General features: G+C 39.5%; 1 protein-coding gene across 1 annotated transcript; it reads left to right on the forward strand.

Moving 5' to 3' along the window:
* The first annotated feature begins 99 nt into the window (after positions 1-99).
* On the forward strand, positions 100-13,866 carry MRPS30 (mitochondrial ribosomal protein S30). The gene is made up of 5 exons (XM_036750128.1): positions 100-784; positions 4,853-4,998; positions 5,622-5,727; positions 7,997-8,173; positions 13,473-13,866. The coding sequence occupies exons 1-5, from the start codon at positions 163-165 to the stop codon at positions 13,754-13,756; spliced, it is 1,335 nt and encodes a 444-aa protein (XP_036606023.1). The 5' UTR covers positions 100-162; the 3' UTR covers positions 13,757-13,866.
* The last annotated feature ends 1,237 nt before the right edge of the window (positions 13,867-15,103 follow it).

The following is a 15,103-nucleotide window of genomic DNA, read 5'->3' on the forward strand; positions in this document are numbered from 1 at the left end:
GTTTGATGGCGTCATTTCGTCGCGTTAACCCCATACACAGCGCGCTTACGCAGGCCGCATTCATGATTTTGCTTTCCGATTGGTCGCCTCATTACCCGACGTCTACGTACGAGCCGGTCCAATCATCGGCCTCGCAGCTCCGCCCTCGCCATCGGGACGAAGATGGCGGCCTCCATGCGTGCTAGGTTGCGGCCGTGCGGCCAGGCACTACGGCTGCACACCGCGGCCGCGGTCACCACTCCCGCAGCCGAGGTCGTCACTACTGCGGCCTCGGAGGCTACTCCCGCAGCTTCGGTGGCTATTCCCGCGGCCTCGGCGGCGCGGTACCCGCCGGTGGTGGCCTCGCTGACGGCGAAAAGCAAGGCGGCCCGGCAGCGTCGGGTGGACCGGTGGCATCAGGAGGCGCACGACGCTCCCACGGTGGAAGCGAAGCTGCGCGTGCTCACGAAGCTGCAGCGCTCCAAGTACGTCGTGTACCCGCAGACCTTCGCCCTGCACGCCGACCGCTGGTACCAAAGCTTCACCAAAACCGTTTACCTGAGCGGCCTGCCCCTGCCCCCGCCTCCCGGCCCTGGCGAGCCCGGCGGTCCCGCCGACCTGGCCCGGCTGCGCTCGGCAGTGTGTGACTGCCTCCTGCAGGAGCATTTACACCTGAAGCGCCAGAAGCGGGCCCCGCTGTTCCAGCAGCAGGAGTTCGTGGCCTCGCCCTTCCTCCATCAGCTCGTGGCCTCCCTGACCGGGCTGCTGACCCCCCACAACCCGAGCCTCGCCGCCGCAGCCCTTGGTGAGTGTCCGAGGCCGGGCCCTTGAGGCGCGCCGGCCCTGCCCCCCGCTCCAGGCCTTTTCTGCTTTTTCCCGCCTCCGTGTCACTCCTCCAATCTCTCTTTTTCCTCCTGTCCCCAGGACCCCACCTTCTCCTAATGTCTCCTCATCCTACCCAGTCTCGCTCCGCCCATTCTCTCCTCTTTCCTTTTCTCCTGCATTTAAGGAAACTTTTACCCACACCAAGGTAGCTTCAGGTACTACAACCCACGAATTCTGACAGCAAATCGCCTTTTGGTGCGGTAACACCAAGCAAGAGATGTACTTCTCCATCTGGGAGCCGCAGAACTAGGTTAGGACATTCAGTAATAGTAATGGTAAAAGTAATAGTAGCTAACGTGTAGATAGAGCCTTACAAATATCTCATTGTGATTCTCAAAAAACAGCCTGGGAAGGAGATGCCATTGTTAGGCTCATTTTGCAGACAGGGAAGCCGAGACCAGCAGGTTAAGCAACCTGCCCCAATATAGCCAAATAATTGGGCAGATTCGAACTCTGGTCTTCTGATTCCAGACCCAATCTCTATCCCAAAGGGCCACCCTGGTGGTATTTGTGCCATTCAGGCACATCTCAGGATGCAGGCTGCAAGGTCCAAGGCATGCTTAAAAGCAGAGTAACCTTGAACAAATAATAGTAATTATGATAATAGCTTTCCTACGTGAAAGCTATGAAAACCTTAAGGTTTTCAAAGTATTTTGTAATTAGGTAGTATGGTGGATAGAGCCTGGAGTCAGGAAGACCTCAGTTCAAATTCTTCCCCAGATACTAGCTGTAGGACACTGGGCAACCCAAGGTGAGGATCAAATGACAGTTTTAAAGCGATTAGCAATTTTAGTGCCTGGCGCATAGTAAGCACAATATAAATGTCAACTATAATAATACTTATTGTCCTTGTCTCTACAGCAGCCATGTGAGGTAGGTGGTTTAATTATCCCCCTTTACAGATGAGGAAACTGAGGCAGACAGAAGTTAAGTGACTTGCCTAGCCAGTCATATAGCTAGGAAATTTCTGAGGCTGAACTTGAACTCAGGCTTTCCTGACACATCATCTTACACTTGGCCTTAGTTTTCTCAGGTGACATGAGCCATTTGGTCTTCTTTGGTTCTAAAGCCCTTCTAGCTCTACCAGTCTGATTCTTTGGTAAAATGGAATCACTATCCTAGTTGTGAGGAGGCAGAAGGATTACTTGGAAAGGTATTGAAAGCACATCCCTATGTAAACCTTCATTAAAATATACTTAAATTTCAGTCCAGCTAATAAGTAGCTAAATGACCGTAGGCATTTCAGTTACAGTGGAGAGTAGATGAGAGATATGGATATAGAGAGGATATGAAAAGTGCACAAGAGGTTGAAGAAAGTGTTGTGAGAGTCACAGGGCAAACAGGCTGAGAGGTCATCTCTAAATTAAGCCATTGTAGAATTTGGAACTTAAAATTTAAAAAGAATGTTAAAAGTAAATGAAAAAAGTGTGTGTGTGTGTGTGTGTGTGTATAGAGAGAGGAGAGACAGAGTGCACTTGATGAATTGAGTACCAAACTATCAGAAACATGGAATTGCCCTCAAAAAATGTGTTTTTAAAAGGCAAGATAAAGGGACCATGACCAAATGTATTCTGGGTTTTATCAAGAAGAATGCTATAACAATAAAAGTAGAATTTCTATACTGTATTGAAAGGAAACCTGCCCTACCCCTGAGTATAAAGCTTTTTATAAATGATTGTATCGATTACTATCAAATCTTTTAAGGTGTTGGTATCACATCCATTTTAAAAATGAGAAAACTAAGGCTTTATATATACAAATGATTTGACTTTTATGAGAATAAGAATTCACATAGTTAAATAGAATTCACTGAATGATTTGGTATAGGGCAAGGGAGCAGACTTGGAGTCAGATGTCTTGTCAGTAATAGATCAGATTGTAAATGCTCTTAAAAAATATTAAAATAAGCAACTGTAGTAGATCATTTATAAAGCCCTTTCTAGCTCTTAAAGTACAATGATTCCACTTGCAGAGCTTCACAGTACTGTAGTAAATAAAAAACTAAAACCCTGACTTCTCTAGTTTCCTCCATTGCCCTGCTTCAGCCAATGTTCACAGTGTTGCCCTCCATTCACACTTTACCAGTGTATCCCTTAAAGCTGCTGTATTTCTGAGATCTTGACCTCAAATTCCCCTCTGCAACCACCGTTTTCTTTCCTACCATCTCTCCTACTCCTTCATTTCTATGAAATTGTAGTTCATACTTCATACTGTTCAACCTCAGGCACACTATACTTTGTAACCTCGCCTAGACCCTCTCTGCTGCTCAACAACTGTAGCACATTCCCTGTGGTGCTTATTGCAAACCTTTTCCATACCCTACTCCCATGTTTTCATCAGAAAACTAAGGCAAGAAGCCTGTTCCTTTTTCACTATTTCATATCTTTTCCTTTCCTTTCATTTCTACGGCCTTGTTCCAACAGACATTTTCTTGGTTTCTTTAATTTTTTCCTCTTTATAGCCTCTTACAGGTCATTCATATATTTAAAAAAAAAACTACCCCTTTTCAAGCTTTCCCTTTCATTTTCAGACTTCTTACAAAGGAACAAGTTAGTTCCTTTGATTTCTTATTGTCTTTCTACATTTTCTACTTTTACTTCTACCTATCCATTCATTCCTTAGCCCCTTGTAATCTGGTTTCTATTTCCATTACAATACTGGAATGGCCCTTTTCCAGTCATCATGCCTGGAGTTTTCTGCCACATTTGGCAATTGACCAGTCATTTCTCCTTTACATTTTCTGTTTTCTTGCCTTCTGGGACATTCTTTTGATTTGTCTCCTACTTTTTAATTCCAAGCCACTGTTGCTGTTCCATCTTCCTCCTTAATGTAGATGTCCACTAAGGCTTTTTCTTCAGCATTCTTTAATTCTTCTCTTCCATCTTTCCTGACAATCTCCTAAGATACAATCATCCAACAAACATTCCTTAAATATATACTATGTATAAGACACTATATTAGGTAGTGTAGATACAAAGATAAAATATGAACCATCCCTTTTCTTAAAGAGCTTATATTCTGCTGGGGATGAGGGGAGTTAATGCTCCCAGATAAGTATAATGCCAAGTAGTGGTGATGTGGTCCAGATCAAGTAGGGAAGAGTGGAGATGAGAGAGAACGTGTTCATTTGGGGCTTCTAGGAAGGACGTGTGCAATAGTTGGTACTTTGAGGTGCATGCTGAAGAACAAGAATGTTTTTCCAAGGCAGAGGAGAAGATAGAGTGTGCATTCCAAGCATGGTTGCTGGCCTGGACAAATGCACAAAGGTGCATGACAGTTGAAACCCAGACAGTAGGTGAGATATCATGAAGAAAGTAAAGAGGCAGTTAAATGTTAAAATTTTAAGCCCAGGGCAGAGCCTTGGAAGACACACAGATTTGTGAAACAGCAAGAACTGTTGAAGACGAGGAGGGTAGAACCAGAGGATGATCTGGATTCAGGAATAAAGAAATGGTGCACTTTTGTAGATATAGGGAAGGGAAGGGAGAGAGAGAAAATTCAAGAGTAAAAAATTTAAGGAACTAAATCCCAGAGTAAATTGAAAGGTGTAGGATGAAGAAAGTAGAAAGAACAGATTTTGCCTTGAGACTGACAAAGAATAACTATAATAAAAATAGTTCACGTTTTTATAGAACCTTAAAGTTTACAAATCATTTTTTTCTTGACAGCCCTATAAGGCAAGTAGCCTCAGGCATTTTTACTTTAAAGATCAAGTTGAGGCTCAGAAGTTAAGTGCCTCTCACCAAGAACCATCTTCTGTAACAGTATATTTAAATCAGAATAATTTAATGGTAAATTACTAGCCTCAAACCTAATCCTTTCAACACACCGAAAAATATAGCTAAAGTAATTAATTTTGGATTAGGATATCTGACTTGCTTTAGGTATTTAATGTTTAGCCAAGCATTTAATGTTAAAATTAGCGGTCTATGGTGTAAGAACCAAAATAATTAAGTTCACTAGATGAAAATATATACTTTTTTGTTAGATTTTAAACGTCCAGTTCATTTTTATTGGTGGCGTGGCGAAGAAATTATTCCAAAAGGTCATCGTCGAGGTAGAGTTGATGCATTACGATACCAGATAGATGATAAACCACATAGCCAGATTCGTATACCGAAACAACTTTCAGAGGTAAGAATTTTTCTTTAAATATGATCTTTATTCCTTTGAATCATGACCTTTATGACTATTCCATTACTCATGGGCAAAGCTATGAGTAAATAATTTGTCCAGCTATGTAATTATAAATGAGAATTATGAGCCTTTTCTCTCTGATTTTCTGTTCAACTTTCAATTTTCAAATATTTCATATAGAAGTACTTATTTATTACTGTGTGGGTAACCTAGAAATTATTTGATGTGTGTGTGTGTAGTGTCTGTAGGGAGTAAGTTTACTGGTTTACCTTCTTTTCCTATTATAAAAACGATTTTTTTGGGGTGCAGTTTTATATAGTTTTAAACTGTAAGAGAAAATCCCTTTATCTAAAGTAGTATTTTTTTTTACAGCTTTGAATAGGGCTGTTTATCATATTTACACTTCTGAGGAAAAACAAGAAAACTCACAAATTTGTCTTTGCTCCTGTATGCTATTAAAAAATGAATTGTTTCAAATCACATTTCCAAAACTTTATTTAATACATCTATTTTAGTGAGTAAGTGATTATTGTTTAATATGTTTTGGTGGGTAGTAAAAAAAAAAAGTTTATATGCTATTGCTACTGTTAAGATTTAATACCTGTGACTTTTTTCTTGAGTTTGTGCCATTGGATCACTCTGTTCCAATAGAAATTCCTGTTCTGAATTGTAAACCAGACAAACTTCCGTTATTCAAACGACAATATGAAAATAACATATTTATAGGTAAGTTTTTCTCTTAGAGGTAATATAACTCGTGTTTAAATTTCTCTGTGTGTGTGTGTGTGTGTGTGTGTGTGTGTGTGTGTGAGAGGGATACAGAAGGAGAAATCAACTAATTGTTGGTACCCAAAAATCTGAATCTAAATACTATATCATATATATATCATAGAATGTGTCTACATTCTACAGAAATTGTAATTCTTATGTAGGCATACCTCGAAGATATTGCAGGTTTGGTTCCAGACCACCACAATAAAGTAAATATTGCAGTGAAGTGATAAAGTCACAAGAATTTTTTGATTCAGTGCATATAAAAATTACACTTACGCTATATTGTAGTCTATTAAGTGTGCATTATTATCATATCTAAAAATTCATACATATCTTAATTTAAAAATAATTTTATTGCTAAAAATTGTTTACCATCACCTGAGCTTTCAGAGGATCATAATCTTTTTGCTGGTGGAGGTTCTTGATGTTGTTGGCTGCTGACTGTTTGGGGTGATGGTTGCTGAAGGCTGGGGTAACTGTGGCAGTTTCTTAAAATAAGACAACAAAATTTGCTGTATTGATTGACTCTTCACAAAAGTTTTCTCCATGGCATACAATGCTGTTTGATAGCATTTTACCGACAGTACAACTTCTTTTAAAATTGGAGTCAATCCTCTTAAATACTGCCACTGCTTTATCAACTAAGTTTATGTAATTCTTCAATATTGTCGTGTCTCAGGGAACAGGGAGGCCTGAGGAGAGGGAGAGATACAGGGAACAACTCGTTGGTGGAACAGTCAGAACACATGAAACATTTATCTTATTAACTTAGCAGACTTATATGGGTGCTGTTTGTGGTACCCAAAACAATTACAGTAGTAACATCAAAGATCACTGATCACAGATCACCATAACAACTATAATGAAAAACTTAGAAATATTGTGAGAATTACCAAAGTGTGACACAGATATTCTATGAGCACATGCTGTTGGAAAAATGGCACTGATAGACTTGCTGGACACAAAGTTGACACAGACTTTTGGTTTGTTAAAAAATAAAATGCAGTATCTGCGAAGTGCAATAGAACGAGTATGCCTGTATTAGGAACCGTTAATGTTAGAGATACAGACATACTCTTGTTCAAGAAGCAGTTAAGAAAACCAAGAAGAGATACATGCTGTCAATTAATTTAGGGTCCATTTTGTAGTTCTGTCACAAACTCGATAAACAAGAAAGATATTTTAAAAAGACATTTATACAGCTTTGTTGTCTCAAAACTATGTACTTTAAAATACTAAAATTGATTTTATAAGTGTTATTTTGATTTCATCTACAAAATGTCCATTGTTTTCTTTTACATAAACTAGAAGCTAAATTGGTGTCATATCACTAATTTTTGTTACTTTTCTCTGATACACATTTTTTGGCTGTTGAAATAGTAGTGAGACAATTTATATCCCCAATGGAACTTAAGCTTGACTCAAGAGGCCAGTAATGTATAAGTGAACTGTGGAGTAGCTATTATGTGAAGGACTTAGACTCAGAGCCAGAAGAAATCTTCTAGACCACCTAGTCCAAATCCCAGTATTTACAAATAAGGAAATTGATAAGAAACTGAATTTATTTCTACATCATCGTGCCACAGTTCTGCCTTTAAGTTGGATTGTAGTTTACCATTACAGTACAAGGTCACCATTTCACATATTTGCATTTATAATCATTCCTATTTTCAGAGCATTTTATTTTCACAAAGTGCTGTACTCACAACTTCTAAGGTTGATAGTCAAATGTCTGTTTTAGCTTTTTTTAATCTTTGGAATCTGTTTTAAATCAGTGGTATTTCTTCCCCAAATGCTTATTATACTATTATTAGTCATAGTTTCTTAGCTCATGACTTAGTGTTACATTTTTGTTAATAGTATCACATTGCAAAAGAAAATAATGCACAGAGAAAATAGAGCCTCAGTTAATTGACTAAGCAACAGGTAAACTTGAAGTGGAATGTTAAAGTCTTATTCCTGTGCTTTTATTTGCTACTATTCCACTTTAGTTTGTTTTTATGTTAACACATTGTGATTTTGTGCTTATATTTGGGAGGGGGGGAGGATTGTGTTTTCTGTACAGAGCACTCTGCTTGTAGAAAAAAAAGGTAATTTAAAGAAAATTTAAAATTGTTTAATTCACAGGAGGGTATGAAGCAATTAGTAAAGTAACAAAAATTCTCATCTGTTATGTTTTGTCATTTAATTTTTTTTCTTTTTCTTTTACTTTGGAATTCAGGGACAAAATTAGCAGATCCATGCTGTTATGGCCACACTCAATTTCATTTGTTACCTGACAAATTGAAAAGGGAGAGACTCTTGAAGCACAATCGTGCTGATCAGATAGAAGTTGGTTATCGAGCCAATGCCATTGCCAGTCTTTTTGCTTGGACTGGTGCACAGGCTATGTATCAAGGTAAGGTTGATTTTACAGTTTGATATATACTTGAATTACATCTTTGACATTTTAAGAATTAAATAATTTAACTGGACTTAGTTTCCTTGAGAAGAGGTTGACAGATTTTTAACATTTAGAAACAACAGAAACATAAGCTTTGATTATGAATACAGGTTTTGTATAAATACAGGTTTTGTGTTAGGATGCTTGGAGGTCCTGTGGTAATATTGTAATGATTTTCACTTTAACAGTAAGAAATCATATTGCTTTCATTGTGTAGTTATATAGTGCTTAATATAAATAAACTTGTAGATAAATAACCCCCATTTTGCAAGAGTGAGGGTCAAGCTTTCTGAAATTAAAAGGTTTTCAGTAGCTCACATCCTTTCTTGCTCTGACTCACATGCTAAGCTATGACACCAGAAACAAAAGCAGGATGCAGTATATAACAAGCATATCCCAATGGGACAGGGCTGTAGATAGCTGCCCCAGGATGAGGGGGATAGGGTGATGGAATGTAACTACCTGTAATGAGTCTTCATATTTCCACACCAACAATGAACTTTGATGTCTGTGCTATGATTCAGACTTAGATCTGTTCTTTCCAAAAAGGTAAAAATGGGGAAGGGGGAGGGGGAGGGGAGGAGCTTTGCTTCTAATATGCCATCAGCAAAGGCAAATTCTTAATTTTGGTCTGTTCCTGAAGGTTTTGGGGGACACTGATTGGCCAGGGTAGAGGTGGCTGAAATCATAGTTGGTCTTTTTGGACTCCTCCCTCACAACACATTCAGCAACTTTGGGAGATGGTTGTTATATCAAAGTTGTATCAGGGTGTGTGGCTTGACTAGTGCAACTTCTTACAACTTGGGCTTGGGAAATAAAATGTTTCTCAGAGTTCGAAGCCTTTGAAGAATATCTTTCCACAGAACTCAGGAAGGCAGCAGTCAGCAAAAAACATTCCAAACCAAATCTTATTGAGCTTTTTTCAGTAAGCTAAGAAATTAGAGCAGACTTCACAAAAAAAAACAAATTAGCAACACACATGGAGGTTATAGTGTCCAATATAAACATCTTTTATTTTTACTTGAAATTTCTTCTATTACAGTTTAGTTTTTTAATTATATGTGTATTTGTGTGTGTGTGTGTGTGTGTGTGTGTGTGTGTGTGTGTGTGTACACATAACAATATACACAAGGAGAACTTGCCAGTAATTCATTTGGGCCATATCTACTCCTCCCCCTTCCTCCCTCACGTTGATACCTTCTGTTAAAATGCATGAAGTTTAGATGTGCCCTGCATCAATAAATTTTACCATTTGGGAATCTTTCATTTTATGGTATAATGGCTGGGATATTTCTGTGTGAAAATGTGTGAGGAGGTATAAGGACTATTTGTAGAGAGGCAGACTTATCAGTCTTCTCTATGTAAGTAATAACTGACATCATGAAAGCAGATTATTTTCTCTTAGAGAATATAATTGGTTTTTTTAAAATTAATTTATTTATTTAACATATTTAGTTTTCAGCATTGATTTTTCACAAGAGTTTGAATTACAAATTTTCTCCCCATTTCTACCCTCCCCCCCACTCCAAGATGGCATATATTCTGGTTGCCCTGTTCCCCAGTCAGCCCTCCCCTCTATCGCCCTACTCCCCTCCCATCCCCTTTTCCCTTCCTTTCTTGTAGGGCAAGATAAATTTCTACGCCCCATTGCCTGTGTATCTTATTGTCTAGTTGCATGCAAAAACTTTTTTTTTTTGTTTTTGAACATCTGTTTTTAAAACTTTGAGTTCCAAATTCTCTCCCCTCTTCCCTTCTCACCCACCCTCCCTAAGAAGTCAAGCAATTCAACATAGGCCACATGTGTACCATTATGTATAACCCTTCCACAATACTCATGTTGTGAAAGACTAATTGTATTTTGCTCCTTCCCAACCCATCCCGCTTTATTGAATTTTCTCCCTTGACCCTGTCCGCTTTCCAAAGTGTTTGTTTTTGATTACCTCCACCCCCATCTGCCCTCCCCTCCATCATCCCTGCCTTTTTTATCTTCCTCCCTCTTCTTTCCTGTGGGGTAAGATACCCAATTGGGTATGTATGGTATTCCCTCCTCAGGCCAAATCTGATGAGAGCAAGGTTCACTCATTCCCCCCTCACCTGCCCTCTCCCCTCCTCCCACAGAACTGCTTCCTCTTGCCACCTTCATGCGAGATAATCCACCCCATTGTATCTCTCCCTATTTCCCTCTCTCAGTATGTTGCTCTCTCATCCCTTAATTTGATTTTATTTCTTTTAGATATCTTCCCTTCATCTTCAACTCACCCTGTGTCTGCTCTCTCTCTCTCTTTTATACACACACACACACACACACACACACACACAGAGATATATACATACATACACATTCACTTTTATATATATATACATAAACATATATGCATATTCCCATGTCATCTTTCCATGTAGGAATGTAAACAAAACAGTTCAACTTTAGTAAGTCCCTTGCAGTTTTTGTTTCTTGATTACCTTTTCATGCTTCTCTTGATTGTTGTGTTTGAAAGTCAAATTTTCTATTCAGTTCTGGTCTTTTCACTGAGAAAGCTTGAAAGTCCTCTATTTTATTGAAAATCCATATTTTGCCTTGGAGCATGACACTCAGTTTTGCTGGGTAGGTGATTCTAGGTTTTAATCCTAGCTCCATTGACCTCCGAAATATCGTATTCCAAGCCCTTCGATCTCTTAATGTAGAAGCTGCCAGATCTTGGATTATTCTGATTGGGTTTCCACAATACTCAAAATGTTTTTTTCTGGCTGCTTGCAGTATTTTCTCCTTGATCTGGGAGCTCTGGAATTTGGCGACAATATTCCTAGGAGATTTCTTTTTGGGATCTATTTGAGGAGGCGATCAATGGATTCTTTCAATTTCTATTTTGCCCTGTGGCTCTAGAATATCAGGGCAGTTCTCCTTGATAATTTCTTGAAAGATGATATCTAGGCTCTTTTTTTGATCATGGCTTTCAGGTAGTCCAATAATTTTTAAATTATCTCTCCTGGATCTATTTTCTAGGTCAGTGGTTTTTCCAATGAGATATTTGACATTGTCTTCCATTTTTTCATTCCTTTGGTTCTGTTTTATAATATCTTGATTTCTCATCAAGTCACTAGCTTCCACTTGCTCCAATCTAATTTTTAAAGTACTATTTTCTTCAGTTGTCTTTTGGACCACTTTTTCCATTTGGCTAATTCTGCCTTTCAAGGCATTCTTCTCCTCATTGGCTTTTTGGAGCTCTTTTGCCATTTGAGTTAATCTATTTTTTAAGGTGTTGTTTTCTTCAGTGTATTTTTCAGTATTTTTTTGGGTCTCCTTTAGCAAGTCATTGACTTGTTTTTCATCATTTTCTCTCATCCTTCTCATTTCTCTTCCCAGTTTTTCCTCTACTTCTCTAACTTGCTTTTCCAAATCCTTTTTGAGCTCTTCCATGGCCTGGGACCAGTTCATGTTTTTCTTGGAGGCTTTTGGTGTAGGCTCTTGCACTTTATTGACTTCTTTAGGCTGTATGTTTTGGTCTTCTTTGTCAGCAAAGAAAGAATGCAAAGTCTGAGACTGAATCTGGGTGCGTTTTTGCTGCCTGGCCATATTCCCAACCAACTAACTTGACCCTTGAGTTTTTCGGCAGGGTATGACTGCTTGTAGACTAAAGAGTTCTATGTTCCACGTTTGGGGGGGAGGTGCCAGCTCTGTCACACCAGCACTACTCCTTCCCCAAGAACCCCCGACCCGGACTGGACTTAAATCTTCAGCGGGCTGTGGACTCCTGCTCTGATCCACCACTTAATTCCTCCCACCAGGTGGGCCTGGGGCCAGAAGCAACAACAGTTGTAGCTGCCCCACCTCCGCTGCCCCCTGGGGCTGGAAGCCAAACCTCGAACTCCTTCCACTCCCGCAGCTTTTCCCACTAACCTTCTCCGCTGTCTTTGGTGTTTGTGGGTTGAGAAGTCTGGTAACTGCCTCAGTTCACTGATTCAGGGTGGTAGGGCACATTCCGCCCGGCTCCTGGTCTGGTTGGTCCGCACTGCTCATGCTGGGCTGTGCTCCGCTTGGCTCCCAGCCCCCAGCCCCCAGCTCCCAGCTCCCAGCTCCGTGTGGGATACACCTCACCCAGAGACCATCCAGGTTTTCCTGGGCTGGAGCCCTGCTTCCCTCTGCTCTTTTGTGTGTTCTGCAGTTCTAGAATTGGTTCAGAGACATTTTTTATAGGTTTTTGGAGGGACTCAGTGGGGAGCTCACGCTGGTCCCTGCTTTCCAGCCGCCATCTTGGCTCCGCCCCCGCTTTGTCTAGAGAATATAATTGTAAATGAGTAAAGAAGAGATAATATCCCTGGTTATTGCCAGTGACAGAATATTAAGAAGATGGTGCAATGAAGCAAATAATGAAGTTGCTGTTTAGTAAGAGACAGTGTCACAGAAATTATAGTTGGGGCCTGTTGATCAAAGATGTGATTGTGTTGGAGTTAAATCAGATAAAATGAAGGGACAGTTTAGATAGTCCAAGAAGACAAGTTGAAATCTATTATTTTCTGGAGATAGTTTCAGTGGAATGGTGAAGATGCAGGATGGTACGGAAAAGATCAGAAATAGGTATGTTGCTTGAATTTTCAGATGAATGGAAAGAAAGAAAAGATGGCATTTGGGAGATGAGGATCAAGTGATGGTCTAGGAAAGGATGGGGAAGTAGAGACATGCTCAAGGTATGTATTAAATAATGATAGGAACGATTGCAGCTGGTACAGTGGAACGGAGGCTTAATTAAGAAGTCTGGAAATTTGTGCCTAGTCCTGGCTTTTGACCTTGAACAAGTTACTTACATTCCTTGGGTGTCGGTTTCCTCATATTTAAAACAGTTGGACATTGGAATTGGACAAAAATATCTATCAAGTGCTTTCAGTACTGAGTCTACATCATTTTAGAGAATTCTTAGGAATGTAGGTTCTTGAGTTGACAGAATGAGATTGAATCCAATTTAGAGTAAAAGGCGAGGACCTTATTAGAAGGCATCTAGTCTAGCCCTCTCCTTTCATAAATAAGGAAATGGATGTGTAGAGAGATTAAATCATCTGCCCCAAGTTTAGTTCCATTATGAGCAATAGTTTGAAAAAAATGAAGACACAGTGGGAAAGGAGTGGGAAGAAGGGCTAACACTTGTGAGAATTTGAGTACTTTGTGGATCAGTGTCTGTGTTTTATCTCCTCTAGTTGGTAAGCATTCCTACAAATATATATATATTTATGTAAACTTAAATTTAACTTCTTTCTACAGGATTCTGGAGCGAAGCTGATGTTACCCGGCCATTTGTCTCCCAGGGTGTGGTCACAGATGGAAAATATTTTGCCTTCTTTTGTTATCAGTTAAATACTTTGGCACTCACTGCACAGGCTGATCAGGATAACCCTCGTAAGAATATATGTTGGGGGACAGAGAGCAGGCCTCTCTTTGAAGTTATTGAAGATGGTGATGTCAAAGGCTTCAATGATGAACTTTTACTTCAGCTGGTTCAGTTTCTAATGAACAGACCAGAAGAATACAGATCACAACTATTATAAAGACTTCTGGAATAGTTAGACTTCACTGAATGTAAAATAAATAAATTATGATTTGGTATAATTGTTAATGTAAAGACCTAGAATAAATTTTAGGAATATTTCTTACTGTGGTTTTTGTTGTTGTTGTGCTTTTGTTGTGCTGTTTCAAATAATGTCATTGAGAATTTTAATTTAAGATACCTGTGATTTTCTATATTTCAGCAGTGGGGGACTCCATTCAGTAAAACCTACTGGAATATTCCATTTCTCACTTGATAACTTTATTTGGCCATGGCAACTCAAATCACTTTGTAACCAACCTTCTGGTGTTGTACCTCTCAAATTAACTAGGATACTCTTTTTATCAGCCAGTTCACAAGCATTTTAAAAAATGTTTACTGTGTTCCAGCAACTGTACTGAGCTCTGGCATTACAAAGAAAGGACAAAAACAAGGAGCTTATATTCTAATGTAATGTCCAAAAGGCTTACATTCTAACAGGGGAGACCACGTATATAAATTAGTATATACAAGATGGATGTGGAGTATAAGGAAGGTAACAGAAGACAGCACAAGCAACTGAAGGGACCAAGCAAGGCCTCCTAGAAGAGGTGTTGCTTGAGTTGATAAAGGAAGCCAAGGGACGGAGGAGAGAGAATTACAGATAAGAGGAACAATCAAAACAATAGCCCAGAGGCAGGAAGGAGTGTTGTGTGTAAGTAAAAGTAGGCTAGTATGGTTGGATTCTATAGTCTATGGAAGGAAGTAGAGGGTAAGATTGGAAAGTTAATAGGGCCAGATTTTGAAGAGCTTTAAATGCAAAACAAAGGATTTTGAATTTGATCTGAAGCTAAAAGGGAGCCACTAGAATTTATTCAGCAAGAGGCATGACATGTTTTGACCAACAATTTAGGAAAATCACTGGCAGCTGAGTTGAAGATGTGTCTGGAGTGGAGAGATCTACCCAAGGCAAGTAAACCAATTAGAAGCTTGTTGTAATAGCCTAAAATGGGTGGCTGTGTGAATGGAGAGAGAGGGATATATTCAAGAAAGATTGTAGAGAAGGAAATTACAAGATTTGGCAACTAACTGTTACACGGAGTGAATGAGAGAGAAGTTGAGGTTGATGCAGGTGTTGTGAACCTGAGTAATTTAAAAGGGTTGTAGGCCCTTGACAGGAAATTTCAACAGAGGGGAGGATTTGGCTTAAGATAGTAAAGTCTGTTTTGGACATACTAAGTTTTGAGGCTCCCCCAATTAGAGTATAAGCTCCTTGAGATCAGGGACTGTAGCTTTTTCTATTTGTATCTTCAGCATTTCACTCAATGCTTGTCACATAGTAAATGCTTCATAGTTTTATCATTCATTC

Source organism: Trichosurus vulpecula, chromosome 1 (genome assembly GCF_011100635.1).
Source record: "Trichosurus vulpecula isolate mTriVul1 chromosome 1, mTriVul1.pri, whole genome shotgun sequence".
Lineage (NCBI taxonomy): Eukaryota > Metazoa > Chordata > Mammalia > Diprotodontia > Phalangeridae > Trichosurus > Trichosurus vulpecula.